The sequence below is a fragment of the Pseudonaja textilis genome, chromosome 1, assembly GCF_049901715.1.
Source record: "Pseudonaja textilis isolate UNSWEBS1 chromosome 1, rPseTex1.2, whole genome shotgun sequence".
NCBI classification, from domain to species: Eukaryota; Metazoa; Chordata; class Lepidosauria; order Squamata; family Elapidae; genus Pseudonaja; species Pseudonaja textilis.
This window is the reverse complement of record NC_141990.1, coordinates 224368391-224392832: the sequence shown is the minus strand read 5'-3', so window position 1 is coordinate 224392832 and position 24442 is coordinate 224368391. Positions and strand designations below refer to the sequence as shown.

The 24442-nt window shown below is 36.5% G+C and overlaps 3 protein-coding genes across 3 annotated transcripts; all 3 read left to right on the top strand.

Moving 5' to 3' along the window:
* The first annotated feature begins 6075 nt into the window (after window positions 1-6075).
* Window positions 6076-7020, top strand: LOC113454397 (olfactory receptor 5AP2-like). Its single transcript, XM_026725771.2, has one exon. It carries the CDS (start codon window positions 6085-6087, stop codon window positions 7018-7020), a length of 936 nt encoding a protein of 311 aa, XP_026581556.2. The 5' UTR covers window positions 6076-6084.
* Window positions 7021-14971: 7951 nt separating this feature from the next.
* LOC148128048 (olfactory receptor 5AP2-like) lies at window positions 14972-15919 on the top strand. Its single transcript, XM_087922813.1, has one exon. The coding sequence runs from the start codon at window positions 14984-14986 to the stop codon at window positions 15917-15919; it is 936 nt and encodes a 311-aa protein (XP_087778939.1). The 5' UTR covers window positions 14972-14983.
* Window positions 15920-23253: 7334 nt separating this feature from the next.
* Window positions 23254-24201, top strand: LOC113448867 (olfactory receptor 5AR1-like). Its single transcript, XM_026719678.2, has one exon. The coding sequence runs from the start codon at window positions 23266-23268 to the stop codon at window positions 24199-24201; it is 936 nt and encodes a 311-aa protein (XP_026575463.2). The 5' UTR covers window positions 23254-23265.
* Window positions 24202-24442: the final 241 nt, after the last annotated feature.

The following is a 24442-nucleotide window of genomic DNA, read 5'->3' as shown; positions in this document are numbered from 1 at the left end:
ATCTTATTAACAAATAAATTAAAACTGCTACTGTTTGTTTACAAGATTAAAATTTGTCTGATTCCTCTTCCTCCACTTTATGCTGCTGGGCTATTGAAAACAACCACCTTGGGCAAAGGGATGGCCTACATGGCTCAAAAGAGATGGCTATATGATCTCATTAATCGATTCCCCACTATGATTCAGTGAATATAATGTGGGACATTATTTTAAAAATAGAAAGTATTTCAGAAAGTGTGCATCCATTTCAGACTATCGATGCCAGAGACATTTCAAGATTAATTTCAGGACCTCTGAAAAGAGTGAGGATCCACATCATAAGCAGCTGAAGGACCCAAAGCCTACACATAAAGAGGTCTCATTTATATCCAGCAGATTCTCTAATAAAAATGCAAATGAGATGAAGAATTTCAGTGTGGGAATACCTAGGCTACAGGATTTCACAGCATTTCAGCATCTTATTGACTAGTACCTGTCAAAATTTGTATTTACATCTCTAATGTTTATGAGTTGTCCTGACTGCTACTCTAATGCTTATAGTCTGGAAATGAACATTAATGCAAGAAAAAAGGCTTTAAAAGAGGGAAGATATGGACTCCAAAGCTGCCCCACCCCCCTTCGATCCAACTATGGTAGTACAACAATGTTCGTTCACAACCATCAATCCATAGTTTTTGCCAGTAAACAAAATGGAAGCCAAAGGACATATGCTAAGATAGAAAAATAGTTACTAGAAACATTTGAAGGAAAAGAAAACTCCCATGTTGCCACTTCATGTTTGGATAGACCATAGGTAGTTCTCAATTTATGACCTCAGTGGAGCCCAAAATTTTCATTCCTAAGTGAGACAGTTGTTAAGTGAGTTTTGCCCCATTTTACAACCCTTTTTTTGGTCACAGTTGACAATTGAATCACTGCAGTTGTTAAGACAGTAACATGGTTGTAAAGTGAATCTGGTTTCCCCATTGGATTTGCTTGTCACAAGGTTGCACAAGGTGATCACATGACCCTGGGACACTGCAGCCGTCATAAATATGAGCCAGTTGCCAAGCATCCAAATTTTGATCATGTGATCATGGGCTAAATTGTAAGTATGAAAAACAATCATAAATCACTTTTTTCAGTGCCTGGTTGGTTGTAAAACAAGGACTACCTGTATATCTAACATGCAACATTAGCTTGTGAATTCTGCATGATTTAAAAATGGGTATTTTTACTACTCTGCCATTCTTGTTTTAGCTTCATTGTTTCTGCCTTCAATCTGCAAGTTAATAATTCAAGATAAGAGATATTGAGGGATGTATAGATTGAAGAAACCCTATCATAGTCTGATTAGGGTTCTTTAATCTATAATTCCTCAATCTGCAAGTTAATATTTCAAAATAAAAGAGATCAAGCTATATAATAAGATTTCTTAGTGAACTGCAATGAAGGTTTGAATTAATTATGAATGTGTAATATGAATTCCCAGTACATCCTCAAGTTTATTTTACTTAGAGGTCACACTGAACATGTTAATGATATGTTGAACTCTCAGCTGAGAGTTTCATGGACTTGGCTTTTAATTAATGGTAAACAAAATATAAAATGAACAATTCTACCCAAACCATTTCATTTTTCATCTTTGGAAATGGAATTTTGATTTCTGATCTGGTAAGTTTAATTAAGCTTTTCTATTTAGACTAATATATTTTTAAATGCTTATATCTTCAGTAAATGCCTATCTTTATCCTCCTCATGTTCATCATCACCATCATACTTTTGCAAATGCAGGCATACTCAGCTGTTTTGATGTAAAAATATTGATCTATGTTTTACTTAGAATTCTCTTGTCACCCAAACTCCAAAAGCTTCTCCGTGATGCTTTATGAGAATTAAATATCCTGTAGTACATGAAATGCAAAAAAAATATTAAGAGTTGGAAGGGACCCTGGAGATCTTCTAGTCCAACCCCTTGCTCAAGCAGGAGACCCTATGCAATTTCAGACGAATTGCTGTCCAATCTCTTTTCCAGTGATGGAGCACTCCACAATTTCTAGAGGGAAGTCATCCACTGTTAAGAAATTTCTCTTTAGTTCTAGATTGGTTCCCTCCTTGATTAGTTTGCATCTATTGCTTCTTTTCCTACCTTCAGATATTTTGGAGAATAGGTTGGTTCCTTTTTCCTTGTGACAGCCCCTGAAATATTAGAACAGTGTTACCATGTCACCTCTAGTTCTTGTTTTCACTAGACTATAGAAACCCAATTCCTGCAGCCATTCTTCATATGTTTTAGCCCTCAGTCCCTAATCATCTTTCTTGCTCTTCTCTATAATCTTTCTAAAGTCTAAACTACTTTTTTATATCATGGTGAGCAAAACTGGATGCAATATTCTAAGTGTGGTCTTATCAAGGCATTATAAACCAGTATTAATATTTCACATGAATTTGATTAAATCCCTTTGTTAATGCAGCCTAGGACTGCATTGGGTTGGGTTTTTTTTTTTGCAGCTGCAGCACACTGCTGGCTCATATTTAATTGGTTGTCCACTAGGAGTCCTTAAACCCACTCGCAGTTACTGCTATTGAGCCAGGTATCACATATTCTGTACCTGTACATTTCATTTTCTTGCCTAAGTGTAAAATTCCTTTTTTCACTATTGAATTTCATCTTGTTAGATAGGGCCCAGTGTTCTAGTCTGTCAAGTTCTTTCTGGATCTTGAGCTTACCTTCTGGGGTGTTGGCTATTCCTGCCAGCTTTTATCCTCTCATCTAAATCATTTATGAAGATGTTATAGAGTACTGGGCCAAAGACAGAGCCTTGGGGTACCCCACTGTTTACTTCCCTACATGTAGATGCAGTTCAACTGAAGATTACACATTGAGAGTTGTTTGTCAACCAGGTACAATCCTATTTTCTATCTTAGCAAGAAGTAGGTTGTCAAATGCCTTACTGAAGTCCAGGTATACTATGTCCACAGCATTTCGTTCCACCATTTTAGTCATTTTGTCAAAGAATGCAATAAGATTTGTTTGTCTTTGACAAACCTATGCTGGTTTCTGATTATAACTTTGCTTGTTTCTAGATGTTCACAGATTTGTTGTTTGTTATCTTTTCAAGGTTCTTCTCAGTTATTGATGTCAGGTTGATTGCTCTCTATTTATCTGAATTCATTTTTTTCTCCTTTTTTGAAGATGGGAACCATGCCACCTGTTTTCCAGTCCTCTGATAAATCTACGGTGCTCCAGGATCTTGCAAGGTATGTTTCAGTGATTCCAAGATCATGTCTGCTAGCGCCTTCAAAGTTCTGGGATATATTCCATCTGGTTCTGGTGATTTGAATTCTTCTCTAGTAGACAGCTGTTCTCTTACTATTTTCTTGCCTATTTTAATTTGTATTCCTAGTCTGTCTTTTACGGTTCTGTTTTTGGAAGGTTGTGCTGTTTTTGTGTGTATGTGTGAAGACAGATGCAAAGAATGAATTAACCAGTCTGTTTTCTCCCTCCTATCTGTCATTTCCTTGCCATCTTTTCCCATTAGTGGACCAATTTTTTCGTTCTTGTTTTTTACATGCTTTTAATTTTTTTAAAAAATATTTTTGATATTTGTTGCAAGTCTTAACTCATTCTGAGTCTTATTTTATCTGACTTCATCTTTGCAAAATTGGTTTGTATGTATACTGGCATTCTGTCTTAGTTATGTGTCCCTCTTTCCATTTTTTATACATGGCATTTTTGTCTTTCAGTTCATTAGATAGTTCTTTATGCAACCATGTTGTTTACTTCTTGGTTCTCTTATTTTTGCTTTCAGTGATATTGTGCTGGACTTTTATAATTACACTTTTTTTAGAGTTTCCAAAGATTCTTGAGATTTTTATTCATGGAACACTATCTAAGCTCTCTCTGAGTTGTTGAAGTCATTTCTTTTAAAACCTAAGACACTGTTCTATTGCTTATGTCTCCATTATATTGAATTCCAATATGATATGGTTGCCGTCTCCCAAAGATCCTGCTAGTTCAACCCCCTCTATCATTTCATCTCTGTTAGTAAGAATTAAGTCCAGGGTAGCTGATCTTCTTTCCCTCCTCCGCTACCTTTTGGATGTCAAAGTTGTGAGCCAGGCTCATCAAGAACTTGTTTGATCTCCTACTTGATATCAGGGTAATTAAAGTCCTGCCATTATGACATTCCAGCCATGAGTTTAATTCCATCAAATTTCAGTAATGGCAACTATATAATACCTGCCCTCATGTACTAGTATTTTCAAGTTCACCCTGTTTCTTCCTCAAACTTTGAGCATTAGGCATCCAAGCCCTTTATGGCCGACCCCAGGTTTCCTAAAACTTCTTTTCTATGTCTGAGTTTTCCTTGTTTGATTGGTTGTCTTGGGGTTTATGCTTGAGATTGGATCCTAAAGATTGGTCACCCTTTCCCCTCAATTTTAAAGTTTAAAGCCCATCCCATGTCAATTTTAAAGTTTAAATTTTAAAGTTTAAAGCCCTTCATATAAGCTAAGCCAATCATTTTCCAAACACATTATTTTCAGTTCTTGTCAGATGCAGCCCATCCCATGTCAGAAGCCCTTTAGGTAGGTAACATAGACAGTGGTCTAAGAACCTGAAGTTCTCTTGACAGCACCATCCCTTAAATCAGTAGTGTAATTCTAAAATATTTTGTTCTCTCATTGGATGGTGACCTTTTGCTGGAAGTACAGTGGAAAACACTATCTGTGCTCTTATCTCTTTGCCTTTCTTGCTAAGCTGCTCATAATCTCTTGATATTGTTTTCAGGTTCATTGTCATATCATCCCCATATGAAAGAGAAGAAAAAAATACTAACATGCGGGCTTGATTATTTGACTAAGATACAATCACATCTTTAATTTTTGCTCCTGGGTGGCAACAAATTAAATTCATGAGTCAACAGATGGTTCTTCTTTCTTCCAGTTTACCACTATAGGCTTCAATGGTTAATCTTATTATTTGTCAATTGAGAAAAACTGTTTTATACAGTATCTCCTCAATCAATTTCTATTACTTATGATGTAGTAAACATATTAATGTTCAAATGGAAAACAAATACATATACCTGCACAACTGTAATGACCACAATCATTACAATGTGGCTATGAAGATATGGTGCTGCCAGTGGAATAATATATTGCATGACATAGCTAATGTCCTGCCAGTTTTAAAATCCACTTAATCTAAACTGCATAGTTAGATATAAGTTTGGTATTCCATTTAAGAGTATTTCTACTTGGAAGAAGAAATATTAGATAGAACTCTGCTGCAGGCAGAGCTATATAGTGCATGCTAATCGGCCAGTTTGAAATGATCTAAAACTAGTTGTAAATGTAAAGATTATGGATCACAAATTGGAATTAATTTCAGATGTAATTTAGAAAAATGTTAATGCATAGTTGCCAATAGTCATCAAAGATTGTTTCACAGAACATTTCCTACCAAAGTAGATTACACTTCATTTCACACAGTTCAAATAATTGATCAATTTGGACTTCTTTGGAGAGTAGTAGAATGTAATAGACTTCTAGCTTCTTGGAGCAGGAAGTCTATATTATTTCACACAGAAAAATGCTCCCTGGAAAATACAAGGATGAGGTAAACTTATTTTCCAAAGCACCAGAATGCAAGATAAGAAATAATGGATGGAAACTAATGAAGGAGAGAACAAACCTGGAATTCAGGATAAACTTCAGCACAGTGAGTACCATTAACCAGTGGAAGAGCTTCCCTGCCAAAGTTGTGGATGCTTCATCACTGGAGGTTTCTAAGAAAAGACTGGACAGCTACTTGACTAAAATGGTATAGGGCCTCCTGTTTGAACAGGGGGTTGGACTAAAAGACTTCTAAGGTCCCTTCCAATTCTGTTACCTTGTTATTCTGCATTTTTGCATTTCATATACTACAGGAGATTTAATTCTCATAAAGCACCATGAAGAAGTTTTTGGACTTTGGATTCAAGCCAGTTCTATTCTGATTGATTTATCTTACATAACCTTGGGTATTCTAAGATAAGCCAACAGTACTCATATTGCTATAAGGTTTTCTCTCCATTTTTGTTCAATCAGAGTGAATAAACAATGCAGACAAATCAAACCACTGTAACTGAGTTCATCCTTGTTGGATTCATGGACCACCCAAAACTTCAGATCCCTCTCTTCATCTTCTTTCTGCTCATCTATCTCATCACTCTGGTGGGAAACATTGGGATAATCATTGTAACAAAAATTGATGCTAGGCTTCACACACCCATGTACTTTTTTCTTAGAAATCTCTCCATTATAGACATTGGTTATTCTACTGCTATTGCCCCCAAATTGTTGACAACATTTATGATAGAACATTCAACCATTTCCATCACAGGATGCACCATACAATTCTTCTTTGTCGACATCTTTGTAACTACTGAAAGTTGCCTTCTGGCTGTAATGGCATTTGACCGCTTCACAGCAACATGCAACCCATTGCAGTATTTTGTTACTATGTCAATGAATTTTTGCATCCTTTTGGTTATAGCTTCATATACCTGTGGGTTTGTAAGTTCAACAGTGGAAACCATACTTATTTTTAATTTGAATTTCTGCAGCTCAAATGAAATTAATCATTTTTTTTGTGATGCTCCTCCAATGTTTAAATTGTCCTGTTCAGATACTCAGCTTGCTCATTTTGTGCATTTCATTTTATCCACTGTAATTGCACTGACAACTTTTCTGACAGTTTTGATTTCCTACATTGCCATTGTTATTGCCGTCCTGAAGATCAGCTCTGCCCAGGGAAGATATAAAGCCTTCTCTACCTGTGCCTCCCATCTCATCACTGTGACCATTTTCTTTGGAACCATAATCTTCATGTATATACGACCTGGCTCCAATTTCTCATTGGATAAAGACAAAATCATATCTGTCTTTTATACCCTTGTCATCTCCTCACTTAATCCACTTATCTATAGTCTAAGGAACAAGGAGGTGAAAAATGCAGTTAGGAGGACGTTAGACAAGATAATATTACTGAAGTAAAAATGTTTTAAATATAACTTCCTTCATATTAAAGAAATAACACATAATTGCATTTTCTCCGAGGAAAAATTCTATTGAAAGTTTGATAACATTTTGAGTTGGCATTTGGTTGCATTTGACCAGATTAAGATCCATTCCTTCAATATATAGGAGTATTTTCTTTACATAAATGGAAGGGACAGCAAATATCTCAGTGCACTGATGGAGTTGAACACAAATCCATGTCCCCCCGAACTTGCAATATTCACTGCCGGCTTCCCCATTGACTTTCTTGGAAAGCTGGCAAATAAGATTGCAAACAGCAGTCACTTGGCAAGAGAGGTAAATTTAAACTGATTGACAAGCATCCAAAATATGGTTATATGACTAGGGGCCACATGTCATTTTATAAAAATTGGAAATTCCATACAAACTGTAAAAGCCACCAACAATTACAATTGTTAACATTTTGAAATAATATTCTTTTGAACTATGTGCCTTAGATGCATCCATGGGCCACAAGTTTGACAGCCCTGATCTAGACTTTGTATGGACAAAGTTATTGCAATATTGGATCATTTATACAAAACACATCAGGTTCAAAAAAGTAAACAAAATATGATAGTTATATAAATGTATTAGAAATATAAATGTATAGAATAATAATTGCATTACATAACTACATATAGAATTGTAACTAGTTACTGCTAAAATGATATATTATACTTTTTGCTGTTTCCTTTGTTGTTGTTGCTAAACTGGAAACAGCCTGGGCCCTATGTTGTCTCAAGGCTGACTCCAAGAGAAGAGACATTGGGGTGGAAGTGATCCTTGAAGTGCTCCCCATAAGGACATTGTGGCAAAGCCAAGGGAGAATCTTGATAGGGCTCAGAAATGTTACAGATGTCCTGCTGACGTTAAAGGACTGGATATTGTTAGGACAACTAAGTGTGGTCAACCTCATTGTAATGGCAAGTTCAGGGGAGGGTGCTGAGGGCAAGATCCCAGTGGAACAGCTCTATCCAAAGGACACTCCACTCACCCCAGAATAGAAGAAGAGGGCCAGAGATTAACTTTTGAGGTGGCGGAATTTATTCTTAAAACATGAGTTTGGTGTGAGATGTGTTAGGAGTGCCCAACATTGAATTTGATTATAAGAGGATAGGTTGTTCAGAGAGAGGTCTTGACAAATCCCTTTAGGTGACTTGGAGAACTTCAGAGAACATTCAGAAGAATGGAAAATTTGGGGATTATCTGAGAGTCTCAGAGCTCTTATGGCTCTCCCATAGTGGTGTCTAGAAAACAAATGGGGAAGGAAGTGCATAGATTACAACATGCTCAACCAGAGCAACATCCCAAACTGGTATACTACTGCACAGATCAAGGACACATTACATTGCCTACTGAGGACTAAGTGGTTCAGTGTGCTGGATCTGAAGAGCAGGTAACCATCAGTTTCCCATGTACCCAGACGATTGAGAGAAGATGGCATTCATTTGCCCACTGGGGTTCTACAAGTACAATCAGATGCTCCATGGTTTATCAGGGACCCAAGCAATGTTCCAGCAATTTATGGAGCAGACAGTCAGAGACATGAACTTGACTGAGGTGTTAGCATATTTAGATGACATCATTGTCTTCAGGGAGATTTTTGAACAACATGAAGAGTGACTGGAGAAAGTCCTGATATAAATCCAGAAGGAGGGGTTGAAGCTGTCCCAGGAGAAGTGTCAGTTTTAGTTTAGTTTAGTTTAGTTTATTGTCACTGCATCTCATACAACGAAATCAAACACCATCTTCACTGCACATCATGACTATGAAAATAAACACAAACACACATCCTTCACACTCCATACATAGAACGGAAACCCCCACATGGCACCAACACTGCACTATACAGCAGAATTCAAAAGAGCTACTGCCCTGGGATAGAAGCTGTTTTTCAGCCTATTTGTCCTTGCTTTTATTATTATCTACCGTCTGCCAGATGGTAAGAGTTCAAAAAAAAGGGTTCCCAGGATGAGATGGATCTTTGAGAATGCTTTGAACTTTATCAAGTCTCTGTCAGTTATCTTGGGCATGTTGTCTCCAAAGAACTGATATCAACTGACGCTATGAAGCTTGAGGCTATTACAGATTTGCCAAAGGACAGAAGGCAGAGGCAAATGAGCCAGGAAAGTGAGCCATCCAGTGACCAGAGGGAGCATCGGATGCAGTAGAGGACAGCTGAGTTGACTTAATGTAGGTGAGTGACCAAGCAAGTGACCAGGGGTGGTGCTAGACATACCAAGGGACAGAGGAGGTGAGCAGAGGCACATGGACAAGCAACCAGAGTGGGCTAATGGCCAGAGGAAATGACAAAATGAGAGATATTGAGAAGCCAGTCACAGAAGAAGCTAATTGTCTGAAGAAAGGGAGACAGGGATCTAGACTCTAGTGGCCCTTTCAGGGATAGTGCTACATTTGGAAGGAAGACAATCCCCCACCATGTTGCTAATCCATGTTTGCATAGACTATGTCTAACATGCAAAATTGCACTGTCCATTTTGCCAGATTTAAAATAGGTATCTTCACTACTTTGCCATTGTTGGTCTGGCTTCACAACTTGTGCTTTAAGAGTATGGTTGAGATCAGGGGTGAAATTCAGAAGTTTTTCCTATCAGCTCTGTGGGCGTGGCTTGGTGGGCGTGGCTTGGTGAGACTCAGTCTCTAAAAGGAAGAAGTTCCAGGAGGGCCATTTTTCGCCCTCCCAGAACCTCTGCCCAGACCCTGCACTTACCTGCATCCCAAACGGGCCACATGGAGACTCCTGGGAGAAGAGGGGCAGGGTGGGCAGGGACAGCCAGTCGGTTCAAGTACCAGTTTGGCAAACCAGATGTAAGTTTAACATCTATTTCACCCAAACCAGTCCAAACTGGTAGAATCTCACCCAAGTTTATCCATTTCCACCCAGTTTTAAGCCTCATATACAACTGCTTCTGTTTCAGTCAATGACTGTGTTACAGTTTATATTTGAAATTGGTGATCATTGGCACCTGCTTGATATAATTGGTTAATCATACATCTGACTCTAATCCTATAAAATCCCTGACTTTGTGCAAGCTTAAGAATTAATGCTGTTTTGAAGGCAAAGGGTCATCATACCAAATATTGATTGGATTTGGATTTCTCTTCTGTTCATTTCTATTTTGTTATAACTGATAAAAATGGACTATTAACATTTTATTTCTGAAAACATCATTAATTTACAGGATTTTCTGTACAACCAGCATTTTGCAAAATACTGCATACAAAAATAAAATGAAGCAATGGAGTATTTTTAGAAAAACTGGTAAAATACAAAATTGCTGGAGTTAAAATCCCATTTAAATCAGATCAAGTCACTTTCACTGCAAAGGAAAAAAACTGTCATGCCACTAACTTCCGTGCACCAAAAGAAAAAGTATTTTAAAACTCTGGATTAAATTGATGAAAGTTTACATTTGTAATCAAGCAAAAGAGTATAAAGTAAATCGGCATTCAGCCAGACTATTAACAATCAAACATCAAAAAGTGAAGTTAAAAACAGAACCACACCTAAAAATACAAACAGTGACTGGAAAAGATGGAGACGCAACCACTCCAGCCATTGTAATCCTCTATATTTTCTGTCCATGGTCATCCAAGGGACGTTCCTAGATACTCCCATTCAGATCTGGGGAGTATGCTGTCAAAGGACCAGCTTTGCTAACAAAGTCAGTTGTTCACTGGCAAGGAGAAAAACATGCCTCACTGCTCAGAGTGCTATTTTCTGGGGATCCTCATGCCAAATTTATTTTATGGGAAAACCAACTTTAAACAGAAAGATGGTGATATGAAAAAATGGGTGGAAGTGGGGAAGTTATCAATAGAATAGAATAGAATAGAATAGAATAGAATGGAATGGAATGGAATGGAATGGAATGGAATGGAATGGAATGGAATAGAATAGAATAGAATAGAATAGAATAGAATAGAATAGAATAGAATAGAATACTTTATTGGCCAGGTGTGATTGGACACACAAGGAATTTGTCTTGGTGTAAATACTCTCTCATCATCTATCATTTAGACCAACTGATAGATGATGAATTTCTAATATACTCGGTATTAAGAGATTATCAGAGATATCTATCAGATGGCAATTGTTGTGGAGCGGCGGTAAAGATAGAGACAGACACAGGCTCAAAGTTAACAGGCTTTATTCTAGCGAATAAAGGGTCGCCGCGGCTGCCGAGGCTAACTGGCAGTCAGCTGGCGGCAACAGCTGATGCCGTTTGACAGCTCCTTTTATAGCCGGCTGTCAAAGGGCGTCAGCCAATGGGCGCGGTCGGCGCTCCCGTGAAGGCGGTGGACCAGAGAGAGAACTTGTCAGTCTGTGAACACAGCAGCAATATTTACAATTACTGGGCCATCCGAACTGCAAATAAACACGACCTACCTTATTAAGTCACTACCTTATTAAGATGTGAAATCTCAATACCCCATTCAGATGTATAATAACATATTAAGTACAACCCATCTCTTGTGTACTATACTTGGCAAAGCATTACAGTCAGTGCTGGATGTATATTTTGTGTATATTCATAGATATTGTACTCTCTAATTGCAAATGAAGACGTGGGTACTCTATTTTTCCTATCTTCATTTTTAAGTGCTTTGGTTTTATTGCATTGCAAACAGTTGCTGGGGTGCATCCACAGTTTTGTTGTACTTGTACAATGACAATAAACAACAACAACAACTTCTTCTTCTTCTTCTTCTTCTTCTTCTTCTTCTTCTTCTTCTTCTTCTTCTTCTTCTTCTTCTTCTTCTTCTTCTTCTTCTTCTTCTTCTTCTTCTTCTTCTTCTGTTAACAACATTGCCAAGCAGCTTTTTCAGCTTCTGACACACCTGAGATATTAAAACAACTGATTAATTCCTTTAAAACTAAAACATATACTATTAAGTCTACAAATATGAATTCCCAATAAATCCATTTGATATGCAGATCAGAGGTGGTATTCAGCGGGTTCTGACCAGGTCTGGAGAACTGGTAGTGGAAATGTTGAGTAGTTTGGAGAACCGGCAAGTACCATCTCTGACTAGAGATTTTACAGTATCCTTCCCCTGCCACGCCCACCAAGCCATGCCAACAGAACCATTAGAAAAAAAAAATTGAATCCCAGCACTGATGCAGATGTTAAGAAATGAGGGGAATAAAGAATTAGAGATTCTTGTATTGCCTAGATGGAAGACGGTATTAACTTCTATAGCAAAGATGTCAATCAACTTCAAATGATCACTTATAAAACAAAAAATAATATTTTGAAGTTATTGGATTCTGTTATATTTGCATAGAAAAGGATTGTCAAAAACAACATTGTTGTTTTATTATTACATTGCATTAGAGATGCACTACTAAGTATAATGCTTCTTTAAAAACATGTTTCTATAATGCCCTGTACTTTCATCTTAAGGTCCCTGAAATGGCAACTTAATACTTCAAATAAAAGTGTTCATACTGCATAATGAGTTTTCTTAGTGAATTCCAATAAAAGTTTGAACTAATTATGCATAAAGGCTATACAGTGGAAATATGAATTCCCAGTAGGTCCTCAAGTGTATTTTGCCAAAATATTGCATTGAGATTTTAATAAATTGGTTCTTAACTAATAGTAAACAAAGTATAAAATGAGAAATTCTATCCAAACAGTCCATCTTTCATCTTTTGAAATGGAATCTTTATTCCAAATCTGGTAAGTTCTTTAATTGAGCACTTCTAGTTAGTTGAATAATCTGTTAAATGCTTTTATCTTTCTCTTCTTCCTTCTCCTCTTCATCGTATTTTTTTTCAGACAGAAGTAGGAATACTCAACTGGTTTGATATAAAAATATTGTTCTGTGTTTTACTTATAATTCTCTTGTCACCCAAACTCCAAAAGCTTCTTCAAGATACTTTTTTTTTTGAAAAACAATTTTATTGGTTTTTAAAGACAAACAAAACAAACAAAACATAAAAACATCCAGCTTTCTTTCATAAATATACAAGCAGTGTGTCGGTTGGTTTACCAGTTTTTTGTGCATCCATTTTGTAGTCTCAATTACAGTTACATTACATAATAACTCATATTATCAATCAGAAATTAAATACTCTGGTATCACTATTAAACAATCATTTGACTATAATTTTATTCATTCATACTTTGCGAGATAACTATAATTTACTTAATCATACCAAATCTATCCTAAAACATTATTATAGATATGATATCAAAAAGAAAAAGAAATATATCTTTATATAGTCATTATTTCCTAGAATTCTAGATATTCTATTATTGTATTTTATTATCTAACCATTGGTAGAAAAGGTCCCAAATTTTATAAAATTGTTTATCCTCTTGTTCTCTAATTTCAAATGTCAATCTACTCATTTCAGCACATTCCAATATTTTCTTAATAATTTCTTCCTGCGATGGTATTTTCTCATTTTTCCAATTTTTAGCAAATACAATCTTAGCCGCTGTTAATACATTTACAATCAGGTATTTCAAGTCTTTACTATATGTATCAGGTAAGATTCCCAATAAAAAGATCTCTGTTTCAAGTCTATGTATTTCTTTGTCATTTTTTCCAACCATATGCGGATTTTAATCCAATATTTTCTAGCATCCTCACAAGTCCACCACATATGGTAATACGGGCCAGGTATCTGATGACATTTCCAGCATTTTTCGGATTTGTTCTTGAACATTCTTGCTATTCTTGTCGGGGGAGAGTGCCACCTGTAAAACATCTTATACAAATTTTCTTTATATGCGTTGACATTGTCATTTTATAATTTTGAGACCACAATTTTTGCCATTTCTCTAAATCGATCCCATATCCAAAATTCTTCCCCCAAGCAATCATAGTTTCTTTAACTTGTTCTTCCTCTAGCTTAATTTCCAATAAATAACCATATAATTTTTTAATCACCTTTTCATCAGTACCTGTCAAAATCTTATCGAAATCAGTCAATTTATCATACAATCCTTCTGTTTTGAAATCTTCATCATACCTTGAATGTATTTGTGCATATGAAAACCAATTCATCTTTATACCTTTTATACTTTTTGTGAATTAAATCTTTTGTAGTGCGTGAATAATGAACTTTGTGATGGTTCCTTCTTTCTTCTAGCTTATCAGTGGGGGCTTTAGTGGTTCATCCTATAGGTTGTGCATTGAAGCAAAGAGTTGCTTACAGTATTTCCTTAATCGATGTATGTTATTTATAATATACCAGAGTAAACATATCCATGTTAAAGTCCAATAAATCCATGGCATTTTTCTACAAAGTATTTCTAAAAAGAAATACTAGATGGGACTGTACTGCAGGACAAGGCTATAATGTACATTAATCAGCCACTTGGAAATGTTTTATAATGAATTATAAATGTAAGGTTTATAGTTTACAAATTGAAATTAATTTCAGATGCAGGTGGAATGGATGTTGGTGCATAGGAGCCAATAGATGACAATGATTTTTACACAGAACTTTTCCTGCAGAAGTGCTCTGGGAGAGAATTATAAATCCACACAGTGACTGATCATTCTGACTTTCTTTGAGAGTACTGGAATGCAATAGAAAATACATTTTAGTAAGAAGTCCACATTCATCCCCACAGAGAAATGCTTCCTACAATATGCAGAGAGATGATAATAGGTATGAAACTATTGTTTGTTAACCAACATTTCACATCTATGTAATAGTGTGCACAGTCTCGAATGCAACAATGTACTTTGAAAAGAGCATATTTATCAAGAGCCCACAATCCAAGAAGCCCATATATACAAAAATAAGTAATTCTGCTTTCCATGCAAACAGCTCCTTTTCAGGTTGGGTTTTTCAGAGTCTCCTCCCTTGGGCATTCTCAAACAAACCAACAGTACTCATACTGCTATAAGGTTTTCCCTCTCTTTTTATTCTATCAGAGAGGAATAAACAATGCAGACAAATCAAACCACTGTAACTGAGTTCATCCTTGTTGGATTCATGGACCACCCAAAACTTCAGATCCCTCTCTTCATCTTCTTTCTGCTCATCTATCTCATCACTCTGGTGGGAAACATTGGGATAATCATTCTAACCAGAATTGATCCTAAGCTTCACACCCCCATGTACTTTTTTCTTAGAAATCTCTCCATTATAGACATTGGTTATTCTACTGCTATTGCCCCCAAATTGTTGACAACATTTATGATAGAACATTCAACCATTTCCATCACAGGATGCACCATACAATTCTTCTTTGTCGACATCTTTGTAACTACTGAAGGTTGCCTTCTGGCTGTGATGGCATTTGATCGCTTCACAGCAATATGCAACCCATTGCAGTATTTTGTTACTATGTCAATGAATTTTTGCATCCTTTTGGTTATAGCTTCATATACCTGTGGGTTTGTAAGTTCAACAGTGGAAACCATACTTATTTTTAATTTGAATTTCTGCAGCTCAAATACAATTAATCATTTTTTTTGTGATGCTCCTCCAATGTTTAAATTGTCCTGTTCAGATACTCAGCTTGCTCATTTTGTGCATTTCATTTTATCCACTGTAATTGCACTGACAACTTTTCTGACAGTTTTGATTTCCTACATTGCCATTGTTATTGCCGTCCTGAAGATCAGCTCTGCCCAGGGAAGATATAAAGCCTTCTCCACCTGTGCCTCCCATTTGGTCACTGTGGCCATTTTCTTTGGAACTGCCATCTTCATGTATATACGACCTGACTCCAATTTCTCATTGGATAAAGACAAAATCATATCTGTCTTTTATACTCTTGTCATCTCCTCACTTAATCCACTTATCTATAGTCTACGGAACAAGGAGGTGAAAAATGCAGTTAGGAGAATGTTAGACAAGATAATATTACTGAAGTAAAAATGTTTTAAATATAACTTCCTTCATATTAAAGAAATAACACATAATTGCATTTTCTCTGAGGAAAAATTCTATTGAAAGTTTGATAACATTTTGAGTTGGCATTTGGTTGCATTTGACCAGATTAAGATCCATTCCTTCAATATATAGGAGTATTTTCTTTACATAAATGGAAGGGACAGCAAATCCCTCAGTGCACTGATGGAGTTGAACTCAAATCCATGTCCCCCCCAACTTGCAATATTCACTGCCGGCTTCCCCATTGACTTTCTTGGAAAGCTGGCAAATAAGATTGCAAACAGCAGTCACTTGGCAAGAGAGGTAAATTTAAACTGATCGACAAGCATCCAAAATATGGTTATATGACTAGGGGCCACATGTCATTTTATAAAAATTGGAAATTCCATACTAACTGTAAAGGCCACCAACAATTACAATTGTTAACATTTTGAAATAATATTCTTTTGAACTATATGCCTTAGATGCATCCATGGGCCACAAGTTTGACAGCTGATCTAGACTTTGTATGGACAAAGTTATTGCAATATTGGATCATTTATACAAAACACATCAGGTTCAAAAAAGTAAACAAAATATGATAGTTATATAAATGTATTAGAAATATAAATGTATAGAATAATAATTGCATTACATAACTACATATAGAATTGTAACTAGTTACTGCTAAAATGATATATTATACTTTTTGCTGTTTCCTTTGTTGTTGTTGCTAAACTGGAAACAGCCTGGGCCCTATGTTGTCTCAAGGCTGACTCCAAGAGAAGAGACATTGGGGTGGAAGTGATCCTTGAAGTGCTCCCCATAAGGACATTGTGGCAAAGCCAAGGGAGAATCTTGATAGGGCTCAGAAATGTTACAGATGTCCTGCTGACGTTAAAGGACTGGATATTGTTAGGACAACTAAGTGTGGTCACCCTCATTGTAATGGCAGGTTCAGGGGAGGGTGCTGAGGGCAAGATCCCAGTGAAACAGCTCTATCCAAAGGACACTCCACTCACCCCAGAATAGAAGAAGAGGGCCAGAGATTAACTTTTGAGGTGGTGGAATTTATTCTTAAAACATGAGTTTGATGTGAGATGTGTTAGGAGTGCCCAACATTGAATTTGATTATAAGAGGATAGGTTGTTCAGAGAGCGGTCTTGACAAATCCCTTTAGGTGACTTGGAGAACTTCAGAGAACATCCAGAAGAATGGAAAATTTGGGGATTATCTGAGAGTCTCAGAGCTCTTATGGCTCTACCATAGTGGTGTCTAAAAACAAATGTGGAAGGAAGTGCATAGATTATAACATGCTCAACCAGAGCAACATCCCAAACCGGTATACTACTCTACAGATCAAGGACACATTATATTGCCTACTGAGGACTAAGTGGTTCAGTGTGCTGGATCTGAAGAGCAGGTAACCATCAGTTTCCCATGTACCCAGATGATTGAGAGAAGATGGCATTCATTTGCCCACTGGGGTTCTACAAGTACAATCAGATGCTCCAGGGTTTATCAGGGACCCAAGCAATGTTCCAGCAATTTATGGAGCAGACAGTCAGAGACATGAACTTGACTGAGGTGTTAGCATATTTAGATGACATCATTGTCTTCAGGGAGATTTTTGAACAACATGAAGAGTGACTGGAGAAAGTCCTGATATAAATCCAGAAGGAGGGGTTGAAGCTGTCCCGGGAGAAGTGTCAGTTTTAGTTTAGTTTAGTTTACTTTATTGTCACTGCATCTCATACAACGAAATCAAACACCATCTTCACTGCACATCATGACCATGAAAATAAACACAAACACACATCCTTCACACTCCATACATAGAACGGAAACCCCCACATGGCACCAACACTGCACTATACAGCAGAATTCAAAAGAGCTACTACCCTGGGATAGAAGCTGTTTTTCAGCCTATTTGTCCTTGCTTTTATTATTATCTACCGTCTTCCAGATGGTAAGAGTTCAAAAAAAAGGGTTCCCAGGATGAGATGGGTCTTTGAGAATACTTTGAACTTTATCAAGTCTCTGTCAGCTATCTTGGGCATGTTGTCTCCAAAGAACGGATATCAACTGACCCTATGAAGCTTGAGGCTATTACAGATTTGCCAAAGGACAGAAGGCAGAGGCAAATGAGCCAGGCAAGTGAGCCATCCAGTGACCAGAGGGAGCATCGGATGCAGTAGAGGACAGCTGAGTTGACTTAATGTAGGTGAGTGACCAAGCAAGTGACCAGGGGTGGTGCTAGACATACCAAGGGACAGAGGAGGTGAGCAGAGGCACATGGACAAGCAACCAGAGTGGGCTAATGGCCAGAGGAAATGACAAAATGAGAGATATTGAGAAGCCAGTCACAGAAGAAGCTAATTGTCTGAAGAAAGGGAGACAGGGATCTAGACTCTAGTGGCCCTTTCAGGGATAGTGCTACATTTGGAAGGAAGACAATCCCCCACCATGTTGCTAATCCATGTTTGCATAGACTATGTCTAACATGCAAAATTGCACTGTCCATTTTGCCAGATTTAAAATAGGTATCTTCACTACTTTGCCATTGTTGGTCTGGCTTCACAACTTGTGCTTTAAGAGTATGGTTGAGATCAGGGGTGAAATTCAGAAGTTTTTCCTATCAGCTCTGTGGGCGTGGCTTGGTGAGACTCAGTCTCTAAAAGGAAGAAGTTCCAGGAGGGCCATTTTTCGCCCTCCCAGAACCTCTGCCCAGACCCTGCACTTACCTGCATCCCAAACGGGCCACATGGAGACTCCTGGGAGAAGAGGGGCAGGGTGGGCAGGGACAGCCAGTCGGTTCAAGTACCAGTTTGGCAAACCAGATGTAAGTTTAACATCTATTTCACCCAAACCAGTCCAAACTGGTAGAATCTCACCCAAGTTTATCCATTTCCACCCAGTTTTAAGCCTCATATACAACTGCTTCTGTTTCAGTCAATGACTGTGTTACAGTTTATATTTGAAATTGGTGATCATTGGCACCTGCTTGATATAATTGGTTAATCATACATCTGACTCTAATCCTATAAAATCCCTGACTTTGTGCAAGCTTAAGAATTAATGCTGTTTTGAAGGCAAAGGGTCATCACACCAAATATTGATTGGATTTGGATTTCTCTTCTGTTCATTTCTATTTTGTTATAACTGATAAAAATGGACTATTAACATTTTATTTCTGAAAACATCATTAATTTACAGGATTTTCTGTACAACCAGCATTTTGCAAAATACTGCATATAAAAATAAAATGAAGCAATGAAGTATTTTTAGAAAAACTGGTAAAATACAAAATTGCTGGAGTTAAAATCCCATTTAAATCAGATCAAGTCACTTTCACTGCAAAGGAAAAAAACTGTCATGCCACTAACTTCCGTGCACCAAAAGAAAAAATATTTTAAAACTCTGGATTAAATTGATGAAAGTTTACATTTATAATCAAGCAAAAGAGTATAAAGTAAATCGGCATTCAGCCAGACTATTAACAATCAAACATCAAAAAGTGAAGTTAAAAACCACACCTAAAAATACAAACAGTGACTGGAAAAGATGGAGATGCAACCACTCCAGCCATTGTAATCCTCTATATTTTCTGTCCATGGTCATCCAAGGGACGTTCCTAGATACTCCCATTCAGATCTGGGGAGTATGCTGTCAAAGGACCAGCTTTGCTAACAAAGTCAGTTGTTCACTGGCAAGGAGAAAAACATGCCTCACTGCTCAGAGTGCTATTTTCTGGGGATCCTCATGCCAAATTTATTTTATGGGAAAACCAACTTTAAACAGAAAGATGGTGATATGAAAAAATGGGTGGAAGTGGGGAAGTTATCAATAGAATAGAATAGAATGGAATGGAATGGAATGGAATGGAATAGAATAGAATAGAATAGAATAGAATAGAATAGAATACTTTATTGGCCAGGTGTGATTGGACACACAAGGAATTTGTCTTGGTGTAAATACTCTCTCATCATCTATCATTTAGACCAACTGATAGATGATGAATTTCTAATATACTCGGTATTAAGAGATTATCAGAGATATCTATCAGATGGCAATTGTTGTGGAGCGGCGGTAAAGATAGAGACAGACACAGGCTCAAAGTTAACAGGCTTTATTCTAGCGAATAAAGGGTCGCCACGGCTGCCGAGGCTAACTGGCAGTCAGCTGGCGGCAACAGCTGTTGCCGTTTGACAGCTCCTTTTATAGCCGGCTGTCAAACGGCGTCGGCCAACAACATTGCCAAGCAGCTTTTTCAGCTTCTGACACACCTGAGATATTAAAACAACTGATTAATTTCTTTAAAACTAAAACTTATACTATTAAGTCTGCAAATATGAGTTCCCAATAAATCCATTTGATATGCAGATCAGAGGTGGTATTCAGCGGGTTCTGACCAGGTCTGGAGAACTGGTAGTGGAAATGTTGAGTAGTTTGGAGAACCGGCAAGTACCACCTCTGACTAGAGATTTTACAGTATCCTTCCCCTGCCACGCCCACCAAGCCATGCCAACAGAACCATTAGAAAAAAAAATTGAATCCCAGCACTGATGCAGATGTTAAGAAATGAGGGGAATAAAGAATTAGAGATTCTTGTATTGCCTAGATGGAAGACGGTATTAACTTCTATAGCAAAGATGTCAATCAACTTCAAATGATCACTTATAAAACAAAAAATAATATTTTGAAGTTATTGGATTCTGTTATATTTGCATAGAAAAGGATTGTCAAAAACAACATTGTTGTTTTATTATTACATTGCATTAGAGATGCACTACTAAGTATAATGCTTCTTTAAAAACATGTTTCTATAATGCCCTGTACTTTCATCTTAAGGTCCCTGAAATGGCAACTTAATACTTCAAATAAAAGTGTTCATACTGCATAATGAGTTTTCTTAGTGAATTCCAATAAAAGTTTGAACTAATTATGCATAAAGGCTATACAGTGGAAATATGAATTCCCAGTAGGTCCTCAAGTGTATTTTGCCAAAAGATTGCATTGAGATTTTAATAAATTGGTTCTTAACTAATAGTAAACAAAGTATAAAATGAGAAATTCTATCCAAACAGTCCATCTTTCATCTTTTGAAATGGAATCTTTATTCCAAATCTGGTAAGTTCTTTAATTGAGCACTTCTAGTTAGTTGAATAATCTGTTAAATGCTTTTATCTTTCTCTTCTTCCTTCTCCTCTTCATCGTATTTTTTTTCAGACAGAAGTAGGAATACTCAACTGGTTTGATATAAAAATATTGTTCTGTGTTTTACTTATAATTCTCTTGTCACCCAAACTCCAAAAGCTTCTTCAAGATACTTTTTTTTTGAAAAACAATTTTATTGGTTTTTAAAGACAAACAAAACATAAAAACATCCAGCTTTCTTTCATAAATATACAAGCAGTGTGTTGGTTGGTTTACCAGTTTTTTGTGCATCCATTTTGTAGTCTCAATTACAGTTACATTACATAATAACTCATATTATCAATCAGAAATTAAATACTCTGGTATCACTATTAAACAATCATTTGACTATAATTTTATTCATTCATACTTTGCGAGATAACTATAATTTACTTAATCATACCAAATCTATCCTAAAAACATTATTATAGATATGATATCAAAAAGAAAAAGAAATATATCTTTATATAGTCATTATTTCCTAGAATTCTAGATATTCTATTATTGTATTTTATTATCTAACCATTGGTAGAAAAGGTCCCAAATTTTATAAAATTGTTTATCCTCTTGTTCTCTAATTTCAAATGTCAATCTACTCATTTCAGCACATTCCAATATTTTCTTAATAATTTCTTCCTGCGATGGTATTTTCTCATTTTTCCAATTTTTAGCAAATACAATCTTAGCCGCTGTTAATACATTTACAATCAGGTATTTCAAGTCTTTACTATATGTATCAGGTAAGATTCCCAATAAAAAGATCTCTGGTTTCAAGTCTATGTATTTCTTTGTCATTTTTTCCAACCATATGCGGATTTTAATCCAATATTTTCTAGCATCCTCACAAGTCCACCACATATGGTAATACGGGCCAGGTATCTGATGACATTTCCAGCATTTTTCAGATTTGTTCTTGAACATTCTTGCTATTCTTATCAGGGGAGAGTGCCACCTGTAAAACATCTTATACAAATTTTCTTTATATGCGTTGACATTGTCATTTTATAATTTTGAGACCACAATTTTTGCCATTTCTCTAAATCGATCCCATATCCAAAATTCTTCCCCCAAGCAATCATAGTTTCTTTAACTTGTTCTTCCTCTAGCTTAATTTCCAATAAATAACCATATAATTTTTTAATCACCTTTTCATCAGTACCTGTCAAAATCTTATCGAAATCAGTCAATTTATCATACAATCCTTCTGTTTTGAAATCTTCATCATACCTTGAATGTATTTGTGCATATGAAAACCAATTCATCTTTATACCTTTTATACTTTTTGTGAATTAAATCTTTTGTAGTGCGTGAATAATGAACTTTGTGATGGTTCCTTCTTTCTTCTAGCTTATCAGTGGGGGCTTTAGTGGTTCATCCTATAAGTTGTGCATTGAAGCAAAGAGTTGCTTACAGTATTTCCTTAATCGATGTATGTTACTTATAATATACCATAGTAAACATATCCATGTTAAAATCCAATTAATCCATGGCATTTTTCTACAAAGTATTTCTAAAAAGAAATACTAGATGGGACTGTACTGCAGGACAAGGCTATAATGTACATTAATCAGCCACTTGGAAATGTTCTATAATGAATTATAAATGTAAGATTTATAGTTTACAAATTGAAATTAATTTCAGATGCAGGTGGAATGGATGTTGGTGCATAGGAGCCAATAGATGACAATGATTTTTACACAGAACTTTTCCTGCAGAAGTGCTCTGGAGAGAATTATAAATCCACACAGTGACTGATCATTCTGACTTTCTTCGAGAGTACTGGAATGCAATAGAAAATACATTTTAGTAAGAAGTCCACATTCATCCCCACAGAGAAATGCTTCCTACAATATGCAGAGAGATGATAATAGGTATGAAACTATTGTTTGTTAACCAACATTTCACATCTATGTAATAGTGTGCACAGTCTCGAATGCAACAATGTACTTTGAAAAGAGCATACTTATCAAGAGCCCACAATCCAAGAAGCCCATATATACAAAAATAAGTAATTCTGCTTTCCATGCAAACAGCTCCTTTTCAGGTTGGGTTTTTCAGAGTCTCCTCCCTTGGGCATTCTCAAATAAACCAACAGTACTCATACTGCTATAAGGTTTTCCCTCTCTTTTTATTCTATCAGAGAGGAATAAACAATGCAGACAAATCAAACCACTGTAACTGAGTTCATCCTTGTTGGATTCATGGACCACCCAGAGCTTCAGATTCCCCTCTTCATCTTCTTTCTGCTCATCTATCTAATCACTCTGGTGGGAAACATTGGGATAATCATTCTAACCAGAATTGATCCTAGGCTTCACACCCCTATGTACTTTTTTCTTAGAAATCTCTCCGTTATAGATATTAGCCTTTCTACTACCATTGCCCCAAAATTGTTGACAACATTTATGATAGAACATTCAACCATTTCCTTCACAGAATGCACCACACAATTCTTCTTTTTTGCTGTCTTTGTAACCGCTGAAGGTTGCCTTCTGGCCGTGATGGCATTTGATCGCTTCACAGCAATCTGCAACCCATTGTTGTATTTTGTTATCATGTCAAAGAAGCTTTGTACCCTCTTAGTCATAGCTGCCTATACTTGTGGCTCTGCAAGTTCAATAGTCCAGACTATAATTATTTTTACTTTGAATTTCTGCAGCTCAAATACAATTAATCATTTCTTCTGTGATGTTCCAACAATGCTCCAATTGTCCTGTTCAGATACACACATTGCTCACTTTCTGCATTTTGTTATATCCACTGCAATTGCACTGACAACTTTTCTGACCGTTTTGATCTCCTACATTGCCATTGTTATTGCCGTCCTGAAGATCAGCTCTGCCCAGGGAAGATATAAAGCCTTCTCCACCTGTGCCTCCCATCTCACCACTGTGACCATTTTCTTTGGAACCATAATCTTCATGTATATACGACCTGGCTCCAATTTCTCATTGGATAAAGACAAAATCATATCCGTCTTTTATACTATTGTCATCCCTTCATTTAATCCACTCATCTACAGTCTGAGGAACAGGGAAGCAAAGGATGCTGTTAGCAGAATGCTAGACAAGATAACACTGTTGAAATAAAAATGGTATAAATGTGACTTCCTTCATTTCAAAAAAGAAAGTCATACTTGCATTTCTCTTAGAAACATCCTATTGAATGCTTGGTAACAATTTAAGGAGGTGAGAAAAGAAGTTTCATACCATGACCAAGTCATACCAAGGCTAAAAGGAAAGGACAATGCATTTTCATGCTGACTTAAAAGAAGGATAATTTCTTTTTATTAATCAAAACAAATACTTGAATGTTTGAGTGCTTTTCTTG

What these genes read in the sequence shown, in the direction of transcription:
- LOC113454397 (XM_026725771.2), top strand. Translation starts at nt 6,085, where the DNA reads ATGCAGACAAATCAAACCACTGTAACTGAGTTCATCCTTGTTGGATTC.
- LOC148128048 (XM_087922813.1), top strand. Translation starts at nt 14,984, where the DNA reads ATGCAGACAAATCAAACCACTGTAACTGAGTTCATCCTTGTTGGATTC.
- LOC113448867 (XM_026719678.2), top strand. Translation starts at nt 23,266, where the DNA reads ATGCAGACAAATCAAACCACTGTAACTGAGTTCATCCTTGTTGGATTC.